Source organism: Rhinolophus hipposideros, assembly GCF_964194185.1.
Source record: "Rhinolophus hipposideros genome assembly, chromosome: 6".
Classification (NCBI taxonomy): Eukaryota; Metazoa; Chordata; class Mammalia; order Chiroptera; family Rhinolophidae; genus Rhinolophus; species Rhinolophus hipposideros.
Genome location: NC_138052.1, coordinates 50621044 through 50648531, shown reverse-complemented (window position 1 = coordinate 50648531; position 27488 = coordinate 50621044). Strand labels below are relative to the sequence as shown.

Below are 27488 nucleotides of genomic sequence, written 5' to 3'. Positions count from 1 at the left end.
TAGCAAGAGGCAAGATGCCTATATCATCTGTATAGTATTTTAAGAGTTCGATAAATATTAAGTTGTATTTACTCTGATTTGAGTTTGCTGCTATGATAGCCCCGGGGATCACAGAGAACACTTTCATGGATAAGAACACTAATTTTTCCAGAATCGCAGATTAAAAGTTAATATGACTTTCCAGCATTCCTCCTCAGTTTCAAGGCTTTCATCCCTCAATATTGTTTCACTCCTGATTCATCACTTTGAGTTGTATATAAACAGTTGTTGACTAAATGAACAAATAAATGAATGTATTTTATAGCCAAATCCAAGGCCCTAATATAAATCCGTCCTGAGATCAAGGGAAAAAAAGTATAGTAATTCAACTTGATTTGTTACTCTGCATTTTTTCCTTGAAGAACTCAGAATCCGTAGAAAGTCCCTGTGAGGGAAGGAGAGCCATTCCTCAGTTTATCATTCCCCAGGTAAAATAACTGAGAAAAATTGTCTTTGTCACATGAAACAGTTTGTGACGGTGGTGGTTACATCCACCTCTTCAGGGTTATGTTCAAAGAAGCCAAGGTGGTGGAATGGCGTCTCTCCGAACTGGTTGTCAGTTGTATGTTGGGACAATCTGAAGTCCACCAGAGAATCTTATGCTTGTAAAATGATTAAAGAAAACTCAAATTGGGCCCAGGAAATTATTAGGTTGGTGCAAAAGTTGTTACGGTTTTTTAAACCTCAATTACTTTTGGACCAACCCAATATTTGTGTGAATCTTATGTCCTCCCAGCTTATCACCCACGGAAAGGATTAGTAATTGAAAGCCATTAGGAAAAACCAGATGGAAAGAGGAAGATGAAAGATAAATATTAGTTCCTTAGCTCCAAAGAACCAGGCCAACGGAAGACCAAATTGTAATTTTCCAAGCCAGCTGCAGTTTTGAAAGATTTCTGTATGTGGGCCAATTAAACAAATAAAATAACTCTTAAATTACTGTTTTGAGGATTGGAAAAGGAAGCTATTAGAAATTCCTTCACAATTGCTATTTCAAAGTCTTTAGGGTTTTGGTGAGGAAATAACCATTGGTGGCAAGATCCTCATCCGCTTAACTTTGTGAAGTAGAAATCAATTCTGGTGGCTTTAGGAGGGTGATGGCATTTTGGGGTCCAAAGCAAGTCAAGACTGTCAAGCAATAATCTGGCTTTTCTGTGTTGCTCATAATCTATCTTTGTGGGCAATTCTAAAGAATCAGCTCTCCAGTTTTCAGTAAATCCTTTCATTAGATCTCATGCTCAGTGATTTGGATCTGTACTTTTCATCTTATGCTTTTGCTCCATCATATTTCTCTTTTATGTTTGGAATCATTTCTCCTTCCCTCTAGTATTTGGATCTCTCAGAAACTGGTACGTCGTTGCCATGCCCTGAGCCTTTCCTTACTCAAGTTATGAGAAGTTCGTTGTTTTTATGTCTTCATAAGTCAGCCCATAACTCTTTTTGGGTCTCCTTCAGGTTACTAAAACTGGTCAAACATTTTTAAACTTGAGCATACTGCAATAATTATATTATTTCAATGAGAAATTATAGACATCTAGAATAGCTGCTAATCGTGCCCTTGTTTGTATGTCTCCTTTTAGTATGCTGCTACATTATTTTCACTGTGGTTTGTTCAGTAACTTGAATGAATCCACCCTATTACCCTCTATTTCCTCACCATTCAGTGAAAATACACTAAATGCTATAGGTTTGCTGATGACCCAATGCACATTATTCAGTTTTACATCTCATACAACATTTTCCTTGAAAATGTCTAAGTTACTGCAGCTTGTAATTATTTACCTGCAATGTTTGGTAAAACATCACCTTTACCAAATTTCCCTCCAAAAGCAGAAGCTTTTATACAAGCTGCAGATGGTTTAGCACATTCTTGAAAAATTTGTACCTCTCTTCCTTTCACCCATTCCACAGGAAGGGATCTCTGTTTTGGGTATAGTTTGCTTAATAACTTTAGAATAACTTTGGGCTGCTGCCCAAGTTCATAGAAAGAAAACACTGTAGTCTCCTGTCCCTTGAGAAAGTTCTGTTTTTTAATGTAATGGGAAAACTACAAATTAGCCCATATCTCTGTAGGTAGGCTAATTTTCTAAGAATTTTTTATGTCCACTATGTTGAGGTATAATTTTCATGTAGTAAAACGTACAGTTTGGTGAGCTTTGACAAATGTATACACCTGGGTAACTAACACTACAATCAAAATATGGAACATTTCATTACTCTAGAAAGTTTCTTCATACCCTTTTGTAGAAAATCCTGCTGCTACACCCCACCTTGGGGCAACCTGATTAAATTTCTGTCAGGACAAGAATTTTTTTAGTGTTAATATGACAGGTGACATCCTATTTAATGTTTTAATTTCTTCCTACATTTATAGCATACCTTATCTTTTTTTTAATTAAAGTTTATTGGGGTGACAATTGTTAGTAAAGTTACATAGATTTCAGGTGTACAATTCTGTAATACATCATCTATATATCATGTTGTGTGTTCACCACCCAGAGTCAGTTCTCTTTCCATCACCATATATTTAATCCTTTTTACCCTCATCTACCACTCTCCCCGCCCCCTATGCTCTGGTTACCACTAAACTATTGTCTGTGTCTATGAGTTTTTGTTTCTTCATTTTTTTTGTCTTGTTCCTTTGTTGTTTTCAGTTTTATATACCACATGTCAGTGAAATCATATGGTTCTTGGCTTTTTCAGTCTGACTTATTTCACTTAGTATAGTAATCTCAAGATCCATCCATGTTGTCCCAAAGGGTACTATATCATCTTTTCTTATGACCAAATAGTATTCCATTGTATATATATACCATCCATCATAAATAAAGCTACAGTGAATATTGGAGCACATATATCTTTATGGATAAATGTTTTCAGATTTTTTGGGGTAGATACCCAGGAGAGGGATTGCTGGGTCATATGGTAATTCTATTCGTAATTTTTTGAGGAACCTCCACACTGCCTTCCATAACGGCTGCACCAGTCTGCATTCCCACCAACAGTGTATGAGAGTTCCTTTTTCTCCACAATTTCTACAACACTTGTTATTATTTCTCTTATTGATGATAGCCATTCTAACTGGAGCGCACCTTATCTTTTATCTTTTCTCTTTTTATTTGTTATAAAAGCATCACCTTATTGTCTCGAAATACCCACCTCCCATATCTGATTTTAGATGTAAAATTTCTCAGCTCATATTTTTTGTTGGGAAATATGAACAATGAGGGAATTACTGGTGTGTAGTAGTGATTGCAAGGCACTCTGACTTGTTGAAGATCTCAATCCTATCATTCTGGCCCGTTCACTGTTTAATTTGTAATAAAGGCTTCAATATATGTGTGCAGACAGTGAGAGAGGAGTCTTAGATACAAGGAGAAGAGCTTCTCTGCTCTGGTAGGATCTTGGACCTGAGCCAGAAGCTCTCAGCAAGCTAAGTGGCCAGCTCCCCTTTAAACATTGGCTATCCCCTTGGCATTCCTCTCTGGCCTGGAATAGGTCCCACAGCAGTTATTAGTAATGGTCACAGATGTTGGGAAAGTAGAAAGTTCCCTACTCTCTTAGTGTGAACTGGACTAGGTGGTACCAAGTATCTTAATAAGAAAAACTACCATTTCTGCTTCCCCTTTCCAGTCTGTTCAAATGGGAAGAGGCATTCTTTGTGGTAATGGTATGATTCCAGAATTCCCTATGGAACACCACTGTAGGATTATTTTCCAGCTTATTGAACTCTTTAAAGCATTTAAATTTCTCTCCCTACAGTCCTTGAAAGTGTGCAGGTGCAACCCACTGAAGTCATGTAGAATAGAGTTATCCTTTCCCCAGGCCCAGGAGAAGGTAGCATTCTCTTGTGTAACACATTCCCATGGGAGGACCATGGGTTGTATAAAATTCTTGGAGAAATGGTTATAACATTTCTCCTTTCTTCCTCATGAAACCTATTGGAATCTGAGTGAATGAGGGAAATGTCAATGCAGGCAGAACCTTGACTTCCCCCTAATTTCTTAAAAATAGATTAAATCTTTTGCATATTCATTTTAGTCATTGACTTGACTAAATTAGATCTCATGCTCATGCTACCTTGCCTAAAGTAGGCCCTCCAGTGATCTGGAACGCTCTCTAAGCAAGCAGGCCTCAGGCTCAAGAGTCTCTTCTTGTGACCCTTTTCCGGAACTCTAGTTAGTTGACTGCATTCTGGAGGTCTAGTGTTTCTTAAGGCTGGGAAGACTAGGAATAGTGGTGGAGAGAGGAGAGTACCAGAGTGTGAAAGTAGTAGAGAACTGTAGAAATGTTCTATCTGTGGCAATGGCACCGGATGTAAAGTACAGCATAAGGAGTATAGTGAGTGGCATTGTAATATCTATGCACAGTGTCAGATAGGTAGTAGACTTGTTGGGCTTATCACTTTGTGAGGTGTGTAAATGTCTAACCATTATGTTGTTTTGTACACCTGAAACTAATAAATGAAAATAAATTTTAAAAAAAGAAACTTAAAAATTATCCTCATCATTTTAAATGATGAAGAAACGGGTATAGCTAGAGAAGCTCTTTTTGACATAAAATCTTAAATGATTAGTAATCAGTGCTATTTTTCTTCTATGCTGTTTATGTCATTATGATAAATCTTCCTTAAGTAGTCGTTTTTAAAAAACATGAAGTAAAAATGTTTCAGTTACTTAGTTCAGATCAGGATTACTCAAGTTATTTTAATGTACTTTCTAAATTCAGATTTTGTCTATTCTTGCAAAATGGCCTTTTCCCTTCAAGTAAAAGATTTGTTTCCAGAATAGTTAATGCTATAAAATTCAATATTTCTTTAGGAATAAGAATAACCAAAATTTTAAATTTATAAGTTCATTAACTTCGGGGATAAATTAAAAGCACATACAGTTGTTTTTCCTTGGAATTGAAAATCTATAAAACTTTTACATGAGAGAAACATTTCTGAATTTGTTGAATATAGAAAGTTATGCATTAGCTTCATATGTAATCATAGTCAAGCTTGTGTATACCCTTTAGAGTTACCCAGTTCTAAATTAATGAAACACTTTGAGGGGAAAGGCTTTCTAAATTTCCATCTGCAGCATGCACAGAGAGGCTTGAAACTATTATTTCAGCCAGAACTATTTGGTATCATATGGACATAACATTCTAATTACCACTTATTTCAATGTGAATAGTGAATTGCCTTTGTTCCCTTTTAGATAAAGCTCACCCACCCTCTTCTCCCCTCCCCTCCCAGTGAATACGACAGATGCTTTTATTTGGAAGCAGTATTCATAGTTACTGCAAAGGGATTGATTTTATTTCACATATATATAACAGGGGTGCCAAAAACATGTATACACATGAGTTGTATTCATCTTTTGTTATCATATATATTGAGTATTACAAATTGAATACAGTTTTTTTCCTTTCTTAAAATGTGTATACATTTTTTTGGCATCCTCTATATTTAAATGCACAGTGATATTGGATTGTAAACAAGTGTTTTCAATATTTCACTTTTAGTTTCATACAAAAATAATCTAAACTTTTGAGCTAAATTTTTCTCTCTGATGGAATACTTACATAGTAATACATCTTTAACATTTGATCAGGTGTTAAGACTCGTAAAAGAATTTCTGTAGTCCTATATGCTAGTGTTTGGTCATAGCTTTGCAGCAATCCACAGCATCTGGTTCAAATGCTCTCTTTGTGCTATTCCTTTTTTTTTTTTTTTTGAGATATGTTTTCCACAAAGATCCACCTTTATTCCTCAAATAGAAGCACTTCAAAAGGAGCTGTAATTATCACGTTATCTCCTATTTATCCAATCATTCACACACACACAGCAACCAATTTTTTTATTGGGCATGTTTTTGGAACAGAATATCTGGATCCTTGTGTTACGACTTCATGACGTCACTTTAAGCACGTCATTAACCTCTCTTAGCCTCAGTTGTAAAATGAAGGACTCAGTTTTCATAGATGACATTCAGGTCCTTTTCTAGCTGTCATGATTCACTACCCATAAATTCTCTTTGTTAACCCTCAAGAGGTTTTCAGACATAATCTATGCTTCTGAGAAGTTACTGTTTAAAGAGGTATAGAACAACTAGGCTCTGATTCTGACTAGGATTGTGTCTTTAAGCCAGCCACATAATTTCTTTGGCCGCAGGAAATTGAAGGTCTCTTCTACAGTAGCTCCACAATATACATCACTAAGGGTTGTGAAACTAAGAATAATAGAAATAACTAACATTTATTAAGCCTCTGTATGTCAGAAAGTGTACTAGGTACTTTGCCAGATTATCTCCTTTAATTTTTATAACAGTCTTTTCAGACTAGGTGTTAAAATAACATGGATATTTTGGGGAGTCACAGGTTTATGGTGAATTATCAAGGGATTCTAGGGTATGTTTTAATAGTGCATCCTTTATTTTTAAAAATGAAATCAGGTGACAACCAGACCTTTTCACCAAATGCCTTTTGGTGTCATCGTAAAGACAGAACATTGGAGTGTGTTAATATTTCGACTAAGGGATCATTGTATTTTGAGTAATTGAGTTATTCCAAAGGGAGAAGTTAAAACATCCTGGAACGTGTCCGAAGGAAGCTGAAGCATGGTTCAGATGGGCCTTTCACCCACTAAGGCATGTCACTCTACAACTGCACCGTTATGTTCAGTTTTTAAAATAAACTCTTATCAAATGTTAAAAGAATAGAAAGAGTTCAGTTTACAGAATAAGAAAACGCGTGACTTGAATTTTTTAATATAAAAAAGAAAACAAAATATTTTACCCAATAGTTCTCTAATGGTGGCTTATGTCAAGTGTTACCCTCCCTTCTTTAAGTACCACAGAAATGTATAATCCAAATGGTCTTGTTCCTCTCACAGTAACAGCAACAAAAATAAAGGATTTATCATTATGTGATAGTGTAAATTATATAAATGTGCAACACTCAGTAATTCAACATATGAATTTTAAAGTCGCAGTATACTTGGTAGAATGAGATGTGGATAAATTTCTTTAAAGTTTTTATGATTGAACCATATTAAGTGATTAACAATTTATCTGTGTATTAGTAAAATATATTGATAACTAAGATTTATAATATAACTAAGCTTGTCATTTGTTATATTTAAGCTAAGTCGGCACACTTTTACACTTTCAACATTTGAATTCAGGTTGACATCTTCAGGTTTCCATCAATTCAGTCTTCAAAGTACTTATTAGCATTTCATTGTCAAAGTTGAAACTTAGCTCTTTGAAACTGACAAAAGACCTCTCAGTTGACAGTCACCTCCTAAATAAACAAGATTTTTTTTTTGAAGGGTGTCGAAGTGTTTTTCAAATCAATATTCTAGAGACCATATATGTAAAACTCACTGTAGAGAGTTTATAATAATTTAGAAGCAAAAAAAAAAAAAGCAAACAAAAAAAAAAACCTTTTAGCTTTTTAATACAATTAGACAGTTTATCATTTTCCATGGTTTCTCTCAGAAGCCGGGAAACCAATAACCTGAATAAGGATTAGCATTTATAAAAGAAAAAAATTGAAAATATTATTATTAATGGTAGTGCTTTTGAGAAATAAAATAATGAAGAAAATGAAAAACATAACTTTAAAATAAACTTTTGTGGAATTCTAAAATATGCAGTCATAAATAGTTTTTGCCTAAAAGAGCCACTATCAGACCAGTGTTCTTAGCAGTCTTTATATACAATAGGGAGATCCTGCCGCACAGTATATGTTACAACTAATAGCTTAGATCAGTGATTCTCAAACTTTTTGTACTCAGGAGCCCTTAACACTTTAAAAATTGTTGAAGACCTCAAATAACTTTTATTTATGTGGGTTGTGTCTATTGACAAAACAGATTTTTAAAAATTATTAATTCATTAAAAAAATAATAAACCCATTACATGTTAACATGATAGCATTATTATTAAGATAACCATATTTTGTGAAACAAATTTAGTTAGAAGAGTGGCAGTTTTTTCATTTCTGTGAATCTCTTTAATGTATATCTTAATATTAAGAAAACAACCGGATTCTTATAAATGTGTCTGCATTCAGTCTGTGGTGATATGGTAATTTGGTTGAAGTATGTGAAGAAAATTCAACCTCATACAACTATGCATTCAGAAAAGAGGAATATTTTAATAGCCTTTTCAGATAATTGTGGATATTTCTCTTTGCTATCATTCCAAAACTGGGTAAGTGGTAGTTTCTTAAAGATTACTTGCAATGTGGAACCTGAAACCCTATAAAAATCATTTCTTATTCTGTTACACTAAAATCTACTGGTCTTTCTTGAACTCTGAATGGATCTTTCAACTGTGCATGATTCTGTAACATTATACATTGGTCATTTGGAAGATATTGATTCACTCACTGAGTTATGTAAGTCTCCCAAACACACAATTCTTTATAGGATATAAAGAAACTATATTGTTAATACCATCATTTGATTTCATCATAAAAGTTATTTAAGTAGTGGGAAGCTGTCAAGTTCAGGGTGGCAGACACAAAATTTCCAAAATTCTTATTTTCACTTGAAAGTATGAATTTTATCATTGACTGTCAATGGTTTTCATTGAGGTGGCAGGCTCACTTTGTTCATTTTTGAGAATATGCCAACTCTGAATAACCAAAATCTATGTTAGTCATTCTTCCAAGTAAAAAAATGGTATTCTATAGCAAAACAGCTGGCTCAGTTTGTAACTCAAACAGTACTTTTCCTTAAGAAAACTGTCCCTAGAAGGAACCAGATACCTTTTACATCATTTGGTATGCAGCTCTTATTCTTTTGGAGAGTTTTTCAAATGTAGTATGTAAAACTCTAGATTTAATGTAATCTACAGCAGAAAGAGGAGATGACAGGGTTAGAGGGGGAAAAACTGTCTAAATAAGTGACCCACAAAAACTCATTTAGTAGGCTGTCATTCATTAAAATCAGTATCATTGGTATAAAGTAATTAAATTCTATGTTTATTGTTTCAAAGACTGGTTTCTTTTAAAAATGGAAACAACAATGAAACATTATTTAACTAATGCCACAGTTTGATACTTCTAACAATAAAAAACAAAAGCATCCACCTAAAAAAATCTACAGCTGATCCTGCAGGAAGAGATACTTTAGACAAGCTATTTTTTAAACATCAAACTTCTTATTTTAATGTCTTCCTTATTAAGACATGCATTTGAAAATAGTTTCATCTTGGTTTATAGTCAGTTAAGGGTTGGAGTTCTTAGGCAGAAAAATAATCAAACTTGAAACTGGGTTTACTAATGGTAGATACTGCCCCAATTCCCTTTTCTTCTAACATTCTCTTCTAACTCATCATTACAGAGGGTTCTTATTCTTCCATAAATTTTCATGGCGCTTTGCACTATTCTTCCAGTAACAGTTGTTTTGTTCCTGCGTATTAATTTAAAGCACCGTGATTCAACAATCTTTGGAATTGAACACTGCACTTCATGAAGCCCAAGCATCCCTCTCTCTCAGGTGGCACTTGTTCTCTTAACACAACAAATGTTTTCAGTTCAGTCACGTCCTTTAGTCGGCTATGTTGCTAAGATACCTAATCTATGTTGTTACAGATTTTCTAACACGTTTTCAGTTCATAGTTGCATATGTTTTAGCTATCAAATGAGGAAACAATATTTAAAATACCCTTCTTCCTTGCACCTCTGGCCAGCCATTACATTTTTAAAACTAAATTGTAAGATATTTTAAGGAATGGCCATTATAAGAAAATGGCCATTTTTTAATTTCTGTATTTATTCTGATAGTGTTTTTAGGGCAGGGGGCTAAAAGCATTAGGGCAGAAAGGCCATTCATCTATGAGTCTTGAGAATTCAGTGATGCTTACACATGTGCTATGATGGACTTTGTGTGCTCTTTCTTTCAAGATTTAGCACCCATTTGTGTTAGGTGATAAGGCTGATGCTCATGACAGCGGCATGAACAGGCCTACCCCCACCTCTACTCTGAGAACTGTGAGGGCTCTGCATGCTAGGTCTTGAAAATGCATGATGACATACATGCCATACATTTTATGTACACTCTCTCATCTCATCCTCCCAACCACCTTTTGAGGTAGGTACTGTCATTATTTCTGTTTACAGATGAAGAAACTGAGACTTTCCGTAAGGCTCCATAACTAGTAAATAGAGTTGGTATTCTTTTGCAGGTAGTTTTTACTCAAGCACCCAGCTTTTAACCACTTAAATATAGATAACACTGAACTTCAGTTAAATTTTTTAAAATTGTTTTAACTATTTACGGAAGGGATGATTAGGCAGACTGAGGAGGAGGGTGTATAAACAGCAGTTCTCTATGTGTATTATTTCTGATAAAAGGACTTTATAAGATGGTCAGCAAACTACCCTGTGGTTTGGTCATTAGAAGGCTTTTGAAGGTACTTCTGTGTTGGAAGAGGAGAGCGATCTGGAATGGAGAGTTGTGTGAAGTCACCAATCAGAGTCTCAGAAGGACTGAGAGTAGGAAGCAGCTTGGAAGGAAGGCATGGACATAGATTTTATGAATAAACTCAACCATCATTAAATAAATGCGATTATTAAGATGGAAAAATATATTACCCATCTAATACTAATTCTAAATATAATGAATTCATTAAATATGTAATTGGTTAATATCTGGTCCTTGTGAAAATAGCATAGGGCCCTATTCTTTGCTATTTGCCAGTTTCACTACTGCCTAGAACATAGTAGATACTAAATAAAATATTGGTTGAATGAAAACTATTTAGGAGAGCCTTGTACATACAGAAAGTCTCCAACTTATTATATGATTTGACTTACCAATTTTTCAACCTTATGATAGTATGAAAATGATACTCATTTAACCATTTTGTTTTTCACTTTCAGTACAGTATTCAATAAATTACATGAGAAAGTTAACACTTTGTTATAAAATAGGCTTTGTGTTAGATTATTTTGCTAATGTAAGTGTTCCGAACACGTTTAAGGTAGGCTAGGCTAAGCTATGATGTTAGGTTATGTGTATTAAATGCATTTCAACTTACCATAATTCACAATGGGTGTATAGGGACATAACCCCATTGTAAGTCAGGGAGCATCTGTATATGTTTTGACAATTTCTGTATTTTCTTTTAATGAATTTGTGGATATTGACACTTTCTCAGGTCACGTGTTCAGAACGCCAAATCCTCATTTTTTATACTATATTACTTTAAAGATAAAATATATCCTAATTATGTAATTACTTACTGCATTCACCATTCTGGAATCTTTGTTATAAATATAAGACTTAGTTAATTGTTTACCCATGAGATTGGAATGGCTTTCTATCTTGTAAATTATGTATGTCTGTTTGGTGAATTTTAATGGAAGCTTAATTACCTATTTTGAAAGACAGCTTAATTAGTTGCTCAAGAGATTATTCTCTCAATTCATGGGTTTGGAGGGTAGTTTTGTCGATTTGTTTTTATTTAAGGAACAGGAAAAGCCAGTGCGAAAACAAAAAGAAGTGCAGCTCAGTAACTCTCAGTTGACAAAGGATCTGTATATATCTAAGGAAGAGGAACATATCACTTTACCCACCATCATCAACATAATGAAAAAGGCTTTTTTAAATTCCAGAAATTAATTACTAAGCCTGACCTTACTTCTCTGTATGTTGTGAACCGTTTATCAGGCTTAGAACTGAATTGGGGTGGTCATTTTCAGCTGTAAATGTTTCTGCCTCTGACGGATCTGGGTCTTTGAAACCCTGGGTCTCACCTAAGGCAAGAGTCAGCCGAGTCACATGTTGAGTGATCATGAGGATCGAAGTCCCAGGGACACACAGTAGACTGGAGAGAGCATAGGGTGTGAAGTCTGGAGGCCTGGGTTTCCATCATGGCTCCTTTGCCTACCGATTATCTGCCCCTGAGCAAATTACCTGAATATTGCTGTAGTATGTTCTTTGTAAAAAATAGGAATGTGAGGATGCAATGAAATAGTGTGTGTGACAGGAGCTTTGTAGAATCTAAAGTTCTGTATAAGTGCTCCAGAACTTTAGGGGACAGTGTAAGAGCTGGGACTGAATTAGTGTATGGTTTTCTGTTTGTTTTTGTTTTTTTAACCAAATGGGCAGAAGAAAAATAAAGTAATTAAAGTTATGGTAAAGTAGGACTAGAATAGGATTATTAAGGCACTTGCCTCACAGAGAACATCTTGCTCTGCAACATGGTGACAGAATCAGGCCCACTGCTGGAAGGGCTCTAAGGCCTCCCTCAGTCATCCAGGCCTGCTCTCTGGAATCTAGATTATGCATTTCCTGCTGCACAGCAGGGATATGCTAAACCTAAAGATAAATATGACACATCTTCCTAGAGTGTCAGTTTTACTCAGTGGTCATTAATTGAACTCATTTTTGTATTAAACATTTTATATGGGTACTTTCTGGGGAGCTTAGAGAGCCACCGGCGTCCCTGCACATTCCTCTTCACTGTTGGCTGTTCTCGGGAAAATTTTGGCGGAAAGAGTAGGAAAACACTGGCCTAAGCTGACCAGATATCCTTAGATAACATTTGACCTTATCAACCTAAGATCTTCAATTGCTCCTTAAATTGCCTACCATTACCCTGTCCTTTGTGGAGAAGGAAAACAGCAGGGTGGATTCCTCTCAATACATTAAATGTCACTGAAAGATAGATGTTAAATTATCCTTTAATCTCTTCTTCCTCCTCACAGGAAGTTGGCTGCAGTCTGACTTTCTGTGTCTTATTTTCTAATGTACTGATCATTTGTGGGGCCTGATCCAGATGCCTCAAATCGCTCTTTAGATGTCGAGTTCCATATGGGGCACAGTATACACATAGAAAAGAATCTAATTATCTCTTGTATAAAGGAGAGCATTCAAGTTAGGGGTTGTTAATGTTCTCTTAATTTCATTAGGATCCTTTGAACTAACAGAAATTTCATAAAATGAAATGCTGTGGAGATGTTATGAAAAGTTTATTTTAGAAAATGCCCAGATGGCAAGTTAGTTTTACTTTTTTTATTATTATCTTGATATAAACCATGCCGTGTAGCAGTGTCATTACAAAGAAAAGACAAGTTAATGTCTGGCAATGAGGTGAAGCAGTAACACATCTGTGAATTATGCTCATGCTTATACTTCTTCTCAGAGTAATTGTTTATGAAAGTCAAATCTTTTACCTTCAGGCCATTATTGCCATTTTCAAATAAAAAGTAGGTTTTCAAAAGTATGTTTGAACTTCACGAATATATTTCATGCTATGAGTAAGCATTTATCTCAATTGAAGCTTAAAATGGATATTAAAGTAAATTATAATAGGAATATTCTATTCAAACTACACACATAGGAAATAAGCTTTTATGACTTAAGTTTAAGAAAGTTGGTAACAGGTGCTTTTAAAAATAACCAAATCTCATAGACTTCATCCTAGCCTAATCAATGGAAATCACTAGAGGAATGAGAAAACTGAAAATACAGTGTTCAGCTTTTGTTTAAATACACTGGTTTGCTTCTGTTAATTTGGTGATTACAAAGTATTCACCTGGACTGCAATAACTTGAAATAACCTCACATGGTGGTTTAAAATCTGAAAATACTCCTAATAACATCAATCTGAGTCTGCTTTTTAGTTGTATTTTTCTTACGTATATTACAACTAAAAGCTTTTTGAAAAATTAAAAATGTTTATGATACAAGAGTTTTACACTGGATTTTAAGTCCCTAATTGTTGATAAAGTATTAGAGCCTTTTTAATCTCCTCTATTATTCCAGAATAATAATAGTGTTTCTCTATGTCTTACAGGTGATAGGTATCAAAAATTGGGGTGAAATAAGAACCAAAGAGTTAAGAACACATTTCCCTACTGTGTTCAGGTTCATTTAGGAGGGGAAATGAGAAGTTCCCACGCCGGCCAATTTCAGCTTTTCCTCAGGAAGAACCAAGAAAGCATGTTGTTATGGTCATCGTCATATAACCATCACTGCCAGTGGCCAGAGACTGGAGAGTATTGAACTAGAATATTTTACCCATATTATATAATTTTAAATATATTACATTATTTAGTAACTTGTGGTTACATAATTCAGGACAGGAAAACATCTTCCATTTATTTTATTATATCTCCCTGAAGCACCTATTATATAAATTGGTGTCAGTACATCAGGGCTACAATATAATATCCTTTAAAAACTTGTAAATGAAAAAATAACACCGTGTCTTATGAATTAATGTTGAGATCACCACCTAAAATATTTGAGCAGAAATTCACAAAAGTACAGGAAAGAGACACCTGGAAAAAGGAGACTTAAAGAAGTAGAAGTTGCGTATGTCCATCTAAGCACTGACTTAAAATGAGGAAGCCCCAAATAAATGAACATTGAATATTCTAGTTCATTGGCAAGGCCATCCGAATTGGAGAAGATTCAACAGATACCTTAACTCTGTGCGTTAAATACTCAGTTCATCGAACTCACTCCACTTGTTTTGATTCCATTCCTAGCACTCCTATTTTTTGTTTGTTTGTTTGTTTCCAGTGTAGGTATGCTACCTTGGAAAATGTTGGTGACCCACTTCATAATTATATCTCATATCTTAGTATAAACTACTTTTACCTATCAATTTCATGAGCTGGTATTACAATGCCAGTCTCCCTCTGAGAAGGAGACACTATCTCCTTGGGCTGGCAAATTAAGTTTCTGAGCCTGCAAGACTGAGTACTAGACAGAAGCCCATAGTAAATTAGCCATAGCTAGCTACCTCATGGCAACTCACGGGAGATAGCTAAGCTGGCCTTTCCCATGTGAGCACACCAAATCTTTACATTCCTGTATGTTGAATGAGTATGAACCTTCCTTTTTCCTTCTGAAATTCTGTTAAAAATATAGAGAAGACCATGGAGTTCACTTAGTCCAGCTGGGACTTAGAAAAGTCCAGTGGCTTGGCTGTTATCAGTCTGAACCAGGCTTGGAGACCAGACTGTGTGCCACTATATCCCCTCCTCTCTAGAACTGGTATTCTTCATACAGAGTGCAAAAAACTCCCTTAAAACTGTCACTTGGAGAATTTGATCATTTCTATTGTTTCTTGAAAGAATAGGAATGCAGGGCTTTCCTGTTTGAATTGTTTTAAATGTCTTAATGTTCATAAGGGGACATGCTAGAGAGAGTATACAGTTTGTAAGTGTCAATATTAGTATAATTTCAATTTATTATCCACTGAAATGGATGCATTGATGGACATTATTGTTATCTGTTTAGATGGATATTAAGTTAATGCCAGAGGAGCTAAGTAATGAAGACTGAGTTAGTAATTATAGTGTAACTGGTGCCGGTAGCATAAAAATTTAGAGCCCTGCCAAGATATAAGAGCTTGCTGTGCAGCGTAAAAAAGTTATTTATCCAGACGTAACTTAAGGATTTATAGAATTCTATATAGAAGTCTCTAATGTTTGACTTAAAATGCACTTGAAATTTTTTGATTAAATGAAGAATCTCGTAGATAGTATAAATTCAAATATACGCAGTATTAAAATGGCCAGTGATCCGAGTGGTGGTAGAATAAAAATGATCTAGAAATTTATTCAAATGATAGCCTTTCAGAATTGCATGCTAACAGTAGATAATGTGAGAGGCAGGGCAGTCTAGAGGACAGACACAGAATTTGAAGCCATATAGACCTGGGTTCAAATCCTAGTTTCACCGCATATTAGTTAGGTGGCCTTGGGCAAGGTACCACATCTCTCTGAGCTTCTGCTTTTCATCTATAAAATACCTAACTTTATTATACATGTGAATCATTTACTAGCACAAGGCCATGTAGTTGTCTATTAATAAATGTAAGCTGACATGTTATTAAGTACCTTGGAATATATTCTACTCTTGACTCTAATTGAAAGTAGGTTACAAGTTATAATTTGGGGGACAAAGGTATGCATAATCTGTGTGTTTAGAGTGAGCGGAATTTGCTTGGATCTACACATCTTGATATTGGAAAAACTATGTTGTTTATATCTCAATTTTAACAGATTATAGAAATTTCAGGAAAGGAGGGGAAACTTCTACTTACTGATCTTTTTCTGTGCCAGGAATCTTGCAAAAAATGCTTCTCACATATTATCTCATTTAATTATTCGTAATTCTATAATGTAAGTACTCTTAATGCATTTTACACATAAGGAAACAAAGATTGAAATCAGTTAGTTAATTGACGAAGGACATGCCACAGCCAGGAGGTGACGCGCTTAAGGTCAGCACTTTGGTCGGTCTCCAGAGTCCACGAGCTTGTTGCACTTGGTGGAAATGAGAGGCTAGCTCAGCACAAATCCAGGATGATTTACTAGACAAACTACGGAGTAGTGGAGTCAGTGGTGGAAATTTCTTTATTTGAAAAACAGCAAACGTGTTCCTTTCTAAGGTCACCTATTTCCCTCTTTCATTCCTTATTCCTCACACAACTCTTCACCCTCAACACACCATTTTTATAGTCCACTGCTCTATATGACAAATGGTATAGACAAAGGTAGAAACAGAGGGTTGTGGAACCAGTGCATTGCTCATCCTTGTTTTGCAGGCCGGACACTCATTCAGGTGAGCATTGGGAAGTGATGTCAGAATCAAGGATGGCCAGAGGCAGGTCCAAGACAGGCCAAAGGTTCCCAGTCAAAATCAGCCAAACACTGCTGGTGTTTCCAGTAAGATAACGTTGTGGGAGACGTGCTCTGCCAGTTTAGACCCTCACCCAGTTACGCCATTTTCTTTTATGTTATAGAACCAGAATATGGGGGGCTATCTCCCTAACACCTTGGGTTTGTTTCCTACTCTCATTAAAAGGTAGCAGAAACAGCTGCCAGGCTTTGAAGACAAAAAACAGGAATTCAGATCACAGATCCTGACTGTGACCTTGAGCAAGTCACTCTGTGAGTGTTCTTTATTTATAAAATGTCCATTATACAACATACTCTCAAAATAGTTGTGACTAGTATGTGTAAATAGGATAATGATATGAAGCATCAAGCCTTGTTCCGGACCACCTAAATGCAGATAATCTCCTTTCCATTGCATTTTCTACCCCGCTCCCAACCCTGCTCCCTCAGCCAATATACATGTCATTACATGCCTCTTACAAGATAGGATTAGAACTAGAATTTGGGAAATTGGTAGTAACCATAACACAAAGGGAAGCACAGGAGTTTCCAGGTATGTTTATATGGTATAAACCAAAAGCAGATTGATCTACAAACTCCCTGAGGGCAGGGACCTTTGTCTTACACTACATAGGGCACTGTGTGGCTACTGATGGTACAGCACCCTGTAATGCTACAATTCATTGAGTGCTGACTGTCTGCATGTAGTCTTTTCCTCCTTTATGTGCCATCCTCTTTCAACTGACCAGTCACCTGTAAGGTAGGTCTTATTATCATCTCTAGTATGTGGATGAGGGAACCACGGCACCAAGCAAATCACCCAAGGTCAGGATTCAAACTTCAGTGTCTCTGATTTCAAATCCCATCTTTGTTATTATGATAACACACTGTCCCCCAATTAAAATAGCTGCCTCCATTTGGTTTTATTTTTTTCACCAAATATTTATTGAGTCTTGATTTGTGCAAACTACTGTGCTAGATTTAGGATTTATACCAAGATGTATGAGGTGTGATCAAACAATATGGTGAATGTTTAAATTAAAAAAAAAATGTATTACAGTGAAAGACACATTGCCATTAATCACCTCAAAATACTCCCCCTCGCTTTGAACACACTTATCCCATCATTCCTGCCACTTTCTGAAGCAGTTCTGGAAGTCCTCTTTCGTGTCTTTAGTTGCATTATCATGGCTGCCTCAATGTCCTGAATCGATTCAAAATACTTACCTTTCATGGTCATTTTGACTTTGGGGAAGGGCCAGAGTCGCACAGTGCCAGATCCAGTGAATAAGGTGGATGAGGACACACCGTAATGTTTTTATTTGACACAGGTTGTAGTACCAGAAGTGATGTGTGACACGGAGCCTTTCCATTGTGATCACAAAATACCGTGAATGCTGCTGCCAAGTGCCATCCAACGGAAAGGCGGGGATCTTCAGTATGGGAGGTGGTGTGTCGAACCTTAGGAACAATGTATGACAAGTTTCAGCTTGTTCGGTGCGGTCGGGTATGAGCTATGGTTGAGAGATGGTGTGTTTTAAAGTGTGCTATAAATCATCCTCCATCATGACAACGCTCCATGTCACACATCGCTTCTGGTACGGCAATTTCTGTCAAATAAAAACATTGCAGTGTGTCCTCATCTACCTTATTCAATGGATCTGTCTCTATGGAACTTCTGGCTCTTCCCCAAAGTCAAAATGACCATGAAAGGTAAATGTTTTGAATCAATTCAGGACATTGAGGCAGCCACAACAACACAATTAAAGACACTCACGAAAGAGAACTTCCAGAACTGCTTCAGAAAGTGGCAAGAACGATGGGATAAGTGTGTTCGAAGCAAGGGGGAATATTTTGAGGAGGTTAATGACAATGTATCTTTCACTGTAATAATTTTTTTAAATTTAAACATTCACTGTATTTTTTTGTCATACCTTATACAAGACCTAATATTATACAAAGAGCTACAAAGATAACTGTGATAGTGGTAGAATGTGATATATCTCATAATTAATGAAAAGTGAAGGACTCTAAGGTTCACAGATGGATGTAATCATGTCTAATTGGTGCAAATCATCAAAGGCTTCATGAGGAAGGGGGAGTTTGGAGCCTAGAGGGCTGCATTGCTGTGTGCTAAACTTGAGATCTAGAGATCTTAATTACTATTACTTTTTTTACCATCTGTTGTTACTTATTGCTTACTCTATCTGACCATTTATTGCTACTCTTCAAAATTGAAAAGAGAAAATAACTAGAGAAACCACCTTCAATAGAGAGGAGAAAACAACTACCCTCAAACTCCAGTTTCCTCTCATTTGGGTGGATAGCGCGTAGAGTTCAAGAACCCAACTCCTATCCACTGTCTATATTAGCTGTGCACTTTGGGGAAGTTAACTTCTGTAGGCCTCAGTTCTTTCAGCTACAAAAGAAGGATAAAATATATGCCTCATAGGCATTATTCTGTGGATTTGATGGGATTCTATATGTCAAGTGTTTAGCTGGGTTCCTGGAACATAAGTACTTAATAAATAATGGCTATAATTAATAGATGCTATAACTATCTACCCAAGTAGATGGATATGGCCAGATATAAGGATGAATAGGTACATTTGTCTGAATCATCAGAACATTGATTTGGGTTCTGAATTTTAGAGTTAGCAGTTCTTATGACTTGAGAGCTCTTCCACAGCAGAATGCAGAAATGCAGTTGCAGTTATTAAAGGCCCAAGTAACCAAACCCCCAGTCATTTGAGGGTAGTTAAGACCCTTTGCACCTGAGCTGTTTTTTGTCTCTTTATTGCCCTAGGCAGCTGCCCAAATTGCAATTGATCCAGTATTTCTTGATTAGGTAGAAAAATTATTCAGGTAGGACAGTCTGACTCTGCAGAGTCTACAGTAGAGTTTGTCTCTCAATGACAAAATGTTCACTTTTACCCAGCCATGAATTTTCTGGATAACTCTACCATTAGTCTTTTTATGCTTCGGTTGAATTTTAGTAACGACAGATGGAGGATTGGGGATAATCTATATTAAATGGCCCTCAGTCAGAAAAAAAAAAGCTTCCTGGGTTATATGGTGATTGTTTTCTTTAACTTAGTAGCTTAAACATTGTATTAAACATTGTGGAGAAAAAAATTACTATTAAGTTTGCCTTTGGAATCTCTGTTTTTATCTGGTGCCTACTGAGAATCAGATAACTTCACTTTAGGTTGTACATGACTGAAGAGTCAGTTGGCCTTTATAATTTTAGTCATCACATGACCATCTAGGTCTAAGCTGAGAAGTAATTTAGGTTAGACAAGGAAAGTTTTTTCCATTGTATTTCCTCTTAGAACAGGAGCATTTTTGGTCACATTAATCACATAAGGGTATCAATTAATGGAAATGAAATAACAATGGAGGTAAATGTTAACTTATGCCTTTTATTAGAAATATTTTTAAAAGAATAAACTATTTTAAAAGAAGGGACTATAGACTCAAGTAAATAAAAAAAAAATATTTGGGGATGTTGAGAAAATCAGTCATTCAATATTTCCAGTCTCTAGCATGGTTTAATTACCACTTCATGCCCTAATTAAACTAGACTCCTACAGATTATGAAATCTGAGATAAATTGCATTAAGCAAATGGACTGAATTAATTTAAATATATAGTTTTAGATTCTTTAAGTACAGTGTAATGTTAGAATCATAATGGGTTAAACTTGATTATTATACTATGAGGAAACAGATGTTTGGGAAATCAGTATGAGAAAACAAGCTTCTTACAGCACCTTAGTAAAAAGCATAGGTATTGCTCTTATTATAATAAATGGCGGTGGATTTGAGTCTTACCCAGCCACCCCACTTCATTTTTTAAAAAATATTTCCAAAGAAACTGTATTTTTAATGATTTATTTTCACTTTTTTAAACTTTAGTTTTAAATATAGTTGATATACAATATTATATTAGTTTCAGTGATTCAACATTTGTATACCTTATGAAGTGATCACCACAGTAAGTCTAGTAACCATCTGTCACCATACATAACTGTTACGATATTACTGACTATATTCCATATGCTATACGTTACGTCCCCATGACTTATTTTATAGCTATAAGTTTGTTCTTCTTAATCCCTTTCCCCTTTTCTGCCCTTCTCCCCATCTCCCTCCCCTCTGGCCACCATCAGTTTCTTTTCTGTATTTATGAGTTTGTTTCTGTTTTGTTTGTTCATTTGTTTTGTTTTTAGAGTCCACATTTAAGTGAAATCATATGGTATTTGTCTTTGACTTATTTCACGTAGCATAATACTCTCTAGATCCATCCATAATGTCATAAATGACACTATTTCCTTCATTTTTATGGCTGAGTAATATTCCATTGTATGTATACACCACATCTTCCTTATCCATTATCTGTCCGTGGACACCTGGGAGCTTCCATACCTTGGCTATTGCAGACAATGTTGCAATGAACATAGGGGTGCATATCTTTTTGAATTATTGTTTTCATTTTCTTCAGAAAAATACCCAGAAGTAGACTTGTTGGGTCATAAGGTAGTTCTATTTTTAATTTTTTGAGTTCTCTCCATACTGTTTTCCATAGTGTCTGCACTAGTTTACCATCCCACCAACAGTGCATGACAATTTCCTTTTCTCCACATCCTCACCAACACTTGTTATTTGTTGTCTTTTTATAATAGCCATTCTGAGAGGTGTGAGGTGGTATCTCATTGTGATTTTGATTTGCATTTCCTTGATTTAGTGATGTTGATCAGCTTTTCATGTATCTTTTGCCATCTGTTTGTCTTCTTTGGATAAATGTCTATTCCAGTCCTCTGCCCATTTTTTAATTGGATTTTTTTATGTTGAATTGTATGGGTTTTTAAATATATTTTGGATGTTAACTCCTTATTGGATATAGCATTTGCAAATATTTTCTCCCATTCAGTAGGTTGCCTTTTCATCTAGCTGGTGGTTTCCTTTACTTTGCAAAAGCTTTTTAGTCTGATGTATTCTTATTGATTTTTGTTTTGTTGCCTTGGCCCAAGGAGACATCCAAAAAACAAAAAATTGCTAAGACATGTCAAAGAATTTACTGCCTAAGTTTTTTTCTAGGAGTTTTATCATTTCAGGTCTTACATTTAAGTCTTTAATCCATTTGGAGTTTATTTTGTGTATGGTATAAGAAAGTAGTCTAGTTTCATTTTTTTGCATGTATCTGTTTTCCCAACACCATTTATTGAAGAGACTGTCTTTTCCCCATTATATATTCTTACCTCCTTTGTTCATAGATTAATTGACCGTATAAGCATGGGTTTATTTCTAGCCTCTCTGTTCTGACGTATGTGTCTGTTTTTGTGCCAGTATATTGTTTTGATTACTATAGCTTTGTAGTATAGTTTGAAATCAGGAAGCATGATACCTCCAATTTGAGATTTCTCAAGATTGCTGTGGCTATTCGGGGTCTTTTGGGTTTCCATGTAAATTTTAGGATTATTCTAGTTCTGTAAAAAATGTCATTGGTATTTTAATAAGGATTGCACTGAATCTGTAGATTGCTTTGGGTAGTATGGACATTTTAACAATATTAATTCTTCCAACTATGATCACCCCAACACCCTCTTTCTACATCAGCAAACAAACTTCCAAGTGTCCTATAAGCTCAATTCCATTACATCTGGGACCTTTGTACATGAGGAATTATTTCCACCTAGCTCCCACTATGACCTGGCCTCAAGCTCTTTAAATAATGAATGTTGAGACTAAGAATTAAAATAATGATTGGATCTATTTAAGTATAGACCACAACCCAGCAGGGAGATAAAACTGACCACTTCCAGATGTTAGCAACGTTCCTTGTTGTACAGGAAAATAGGATGATATCTAGTTAAACTTTTCTTTTTCATCAAAATACTTGCCAGCTTTTGCTCATCTTTAATAAAATTTAGTTTTAGTTAACACAGTCCATGCACAAAGGAGTGTATAGATCAGCCTTTCATAATTTACCTGGCAGTAGTGCCTTTTTAAAAACCTGGTGCTGCATGTTAATTTTCCTTTGCTTTTAATAGGAAACAATATATTCCATTTTGTAATGATGCATGACTCATTCATTGCTCATTGTCTTCCCACCGTTTTTTATTTCCCCCCCTTGAACCAGCAAGAAAATCTTACAAGAGAGGAGGGAGAAACAGAGTGAGTTGAAGAATACAGTACTTAAATACAGTTGCTTGCTTTTCATTGGTTATTTCCTTTCTTACGGTGACCAGTCTAATCCAGCCTTCCTTGTCAAATCCCTCCCCTCCCCCACACACTGCTAGGGCTGCACAGGGTGTCTTGCTAGGAACTGACTGCAGGCAGTATGTAGGCATCTTTCATTCAGAATGGACGTTAATACATTGAATAGAGAAGAAAGCTTTTAGAAATGTATCATTTGTCAAAATTGGATGGCTTTTAAAAAGGGAGAGAGATGCTGAATGTTTTGTATGTTAGCACTCATTCTTTATTTCTGTTCAGACTCCTAAGTTTTCAAAAGCTTAAACATAGAGCCCTTTAAAAAGAAAGAAGAAAAAGAAAGAAATCTTCTGGTTAGTCGACCTCTTTTTAAGAAGTGCTTCATCATCCTCCTCCACTTCTCTGTGATGTTTCTCTGCAGCTCTCTGTAGGTTAGGTTCTGTGCTGGCTGGCAGAATGCTCATTTGTTAGCTGAATACAGAGTTCATCGACAGACATAGATCAATATAGGTTTTCTTTCTTTCCTGTGAATTCCAAAATGCCATCCAAAGAGTCTTGGTCGGGTAGGAAAACTAATAGAACTGCAGTTCACAAATCAAAACAAGAGGGCCGTCAGCAAAATTTATTGATAGCAGCCTTGGGAATGAAACTGGGTTCTCAAAAGTCGTCTGTGACAATCTGGCAACCTCTGAAACTCTTTGCTTATTCGCAGTTGACATCACTTGTTAGAAGAGCAACTCTGAAAGAAAACGAACAAATTCCAAAATATGAAAAGGTTCACAATTTCAAGGTAAGAATATTCGTTTTTAACCTTTTCTAATCAGAAGGGAAATGTACATTATTTGAAATATACAATATTAAAGGAATATCTGCTGATGTCTTTTTAAAACTAGGATGACTGGACTAAAATGTTCTTGCTATTTAAGGAATGAAGATGTTTGAAGCATGTTTTTATTTAAGGAATAGCTGGATAAAGCTAATAGAATGCAACCCCATTTTATCTAATGCTGATTTAGTATTCTGTTTAATCAGTGTATCTCAGTGGTAAAGGTCTTGACTGATATTTAAAAGATCTATTTAATAATGATTTTGGCAGTTAATTTTGTTTGTGATGCAAATCTGTCTAACTACCTTTGTTGGATATTTCGTGAGAGGATTAGATCTTGTCTCTGTTCATTTCTGGTAAAAAGCTTTGGCTATAAGAGTTATGTGCTATTGCATCTGGATTGAGCAGATGGTCTGCATTTCCCATAGTCTGTCTTTCCTCCTCTGGTAATGAATTGACCGTGATGAGAGGAGACTGATGACCAGGGGAATGTTGCTGCTGCTGACACTAGCAGCTTCCCTTCAGTTTTTGACTATTTGCTTTCACCTGTGTGTATGTAGTTTTTCATTATTGTATTAATGTGTTTTACCAACTGTGATTATCTTTTATCAAGATGATGTATGTGTTGATTTCAAGCTGTGTGTAGCTCTTGCCTGTATTTATAGCATGATATAAGGCCTCGGAGTTCAGCTCTTTGCAACCTGATTTCAGAGAACGTACAATGTGAGACCATGCAGAGGAGACCCAGTTACACTTGGTGGGTGGATGTATGTACTGCTATTTCTATAGTAACTTCCCGGTAGTTAGACAACTCTATGATGAAGTTCTTGAGACGTGAATATTTTTAGCTTAGATAAAATGTCATTAGTTTTGATGCTAGGGGGCATCTGGTTTCAAAAGATGTTCAAAGCTGGAAACCCCGATCTTCCATTTGTTTATTAATTTTTCAACATTTATTCAGCAGATAGAATGCACAGGCTCTGTAGCAGGAAATTCTATTCCACATTTGCAATTCATCCTGATTTTTAACACCATTTATTTTACTCAAATGCTAACTACAAAGCCCCCTATATGCTCTGCTTTTTCCATAGTGAGGAATGGATTTTTAGGACCTTCAGATCATTTGGGGATGAAGGATAAATTCCAGAGGGTGTGTAAAGATTGCTAATATTTCAAGGTAAACCGAATGGCATTTTCTTCTCCCTCTTTAGTCGTATCACTCAGGCCTTGCCTTTCAGCCAGTATCTTTGATTCAAAATTAAACAGACCGTTTAGTGTGTGTATCCAGTTCCAACCACATTTTCCATTTATGAACCTAAGTGACACGTACAGGTTACTAGGCCTCAGTGTCTTCTTGCATGATATAAAACTTGGTCTTACAGGATTTATAAAATGATCCCAAATAAATCTTTTTGCAAACATAAAGTTTATATGCATATTTAGCCACAAAAAATAGCAGTTTAGTCTCCTACGCAAGAAGCTATGCATACTGTTTAGAAATGGCTGAGATTTTAAAATATAACTCCAATGATGTACCCTCTGGTGTGTTCAGCAGAAACAGATTGACCTGCGCAGGATACCATTTTAGTGCTAAGTCAAGCTCATTGTACATGCTTTCTGTTAATATTGATTAAAGGCAAAACGTAGGTTTGTTCAAAGAGTTGCATAAACCAGCATATTCTCTTTTTCTGTTTCTTTGTGTCTTTCAGTAGTTTCTCAATTTTAATTTAAGACATGGCTTTCATGAGCAAATTTTGTACAGACAGAAAGTGCTGACCATGGGACCAATTGTGACTGTTAGCTTGATATCCAAAGATATTTGCCGTAAAAAAAAAAATTTAAACAAAAGGCACATTAAAAAGTGGAAGTCTGATTCCTTTTCTGGAGCTGAAAAATTAAAACCAGCTTGGGCATAGTGTTTTTTAAAAAAGCATGCTCGAGAAAGAGTTTGTGTTAGACAGTGAGTTGTATTACATATTTTTTAGAGTTGCTAATAAAGTCAGAAGCCTCAGAATTTGACTCTTTTCATCGAAATTACTCTTTGTTATTTAAAAAATGTTTCTATGTCGTGGCATTATACAAAAGAGAAGGGGGGGGTCATACTTGACTTCCGAGAACATCCCCAAAAGAATTCGGACTCTGTGGCAGGAGCAGTTGTCTCCCACACAAATGTTCACTTAGAATGTCACTGTGATATGTAAGTATAAGTTCAGTGATTTATTGTGGGAAAAACACTGAGCATTTACGTAATGGCCGTGCCATTGACAATTTCCTATGTTGGTAAAAGTATATTTTGCCTAACCACGAGTCCACTCACCAAAACCTCATTTCAATGTGGTTTTCTTTTTTGCTTCTTGAACTGCCTTGTTATGTAACGTTGCTCTGTGGTGTTGAACAGCTGCCAAATCTTATTTCAGAGGCTAAAGCCAAGAGTGTCTTATGTCTTATACCTTTGGTGAAAGCATTCACCAAGGTGAAATCCCAAAAAAATCAACTGGGCCTAACTCCAGACAGATGTGTATTTTTTAAGGGTTTTCGAAGGGGGTGGGGAAACAAAACAAGGAAGGCTTCCCATTTTACTGTGTTATGTAACATGGTCTTTTTTTCCTCTTTCTTTTTATTGTTACTTATAAGGATTTGATAAAGAATCAATCACAAGGAAGATCATTGCCTCTCTTAGGAGGATCATCATTTTAAAAATAAATGTATCACATTTTTTTAAACATGATTTCCCTATAAGTTGTCAGCATAACTTAGAGCGAAAATAATTTTAACTGTCTCCTGGATCAACCTTTTATTTTAAGAACTACCCCTCCTCCCCTGCTCCTAACACGAGAAAGAGCAAGCTAATTCCTTGAGCAGACTTTAAACCAAACAAAAACCTTCTGACATTAAAAGTAAGACATAGGCAGCCCATCAGCATCCCGGGCACATCTGAGGCTCTGGCTAGAAGGATAACCAACTCCCAGCCCTTGCCCTCAGGAGCTTGCATATTATTTATTTGTATGACCTTGGGCAGATTGCTGCTTCTCTCTATAAACCTGTTTTTACATCAGAAAAATTGAGTTCCTGGTATGTGTAGGTGCATGGTAGCTACCATTTTTGTCATTACAAATTACCCCTAAATGGGTATTTTTTCTGAATCTATACCAAGACTGTCGTTCTTGCCCAGTTACAGAGGTCATGACACAGTTGAGAGCTCTGGCATGATTGTGGGGGCTAAAGAAATCTCTTGCTTCTTTCTTAGCTCCCAGGCAGGGTTAGATGTTATATAATAGCAGTTGCATTTTCATGCACCACACAATACAGGGAAATCCTCTATATTTCTTTTACTCCCTCCAGATTATTCAATGTTTCGTTTGGTATGTTTCAGATAGCTTTATAAAATAAAATCAGGATTCCATAAAATAAGAACAGAAACCTGGCTACTTAGGCGAATTAAATAATTAAAAAGAAAACATTAAGAATTACAGTGAGTAAATACTTTAAAATATGAGTTTAGTTCTTTTTTTAAGGTAGTTTTGAAGTGACTGGTTAATTTTAGAGTTTCAGATACTTGTATTCTGCATATAAATGAAAGATGTAGCATATTATATTAAGAGACTTAATGTTGCCAAGATAATATGCAAGCAGTGAATCCTTAAATGGGAATTGATACTGCAATTAAAATAACATTATAATATGAACCTTGTAATAATTAGTAAAATTACTGATTCAAGACCTACGGGGATTAAAGCGATGATAGTGACTCCATCAGTCCCGGCCAA

General features: G+C 35.7%; 1 protein-coding gene across 7 annotated transcripts in view; it reads left to right on the top strand.

Annotated features, from left to right (window-relative positions):
* CHN1 (chimerin 1) overlaps positions 1-27488 on the top strand; it is a 171924-nt gene that overhangs the window by 102785 nt on the left and 41651 nt on the right. For 4 of the 7 annotated variants that reach the window (XM_081052386.1, XM_081052388.1, XM_081052390.1 and 1 more), the window contains one exon: positions 23608-23685. In XM_081052386.1, coding sequence (XP_080908512.1) covers positions 23608-23685 — 78 coding nt within the window. Of the gene's footprint in view, positions 1-22979; positions 23249-23607; positions 23686-27488 lie in introns of those variants that run through there. The other 3 variants (XM_081052389.1, XM_081052392.1, XM_081052391.1) reach the window with 3 other exon arrangements.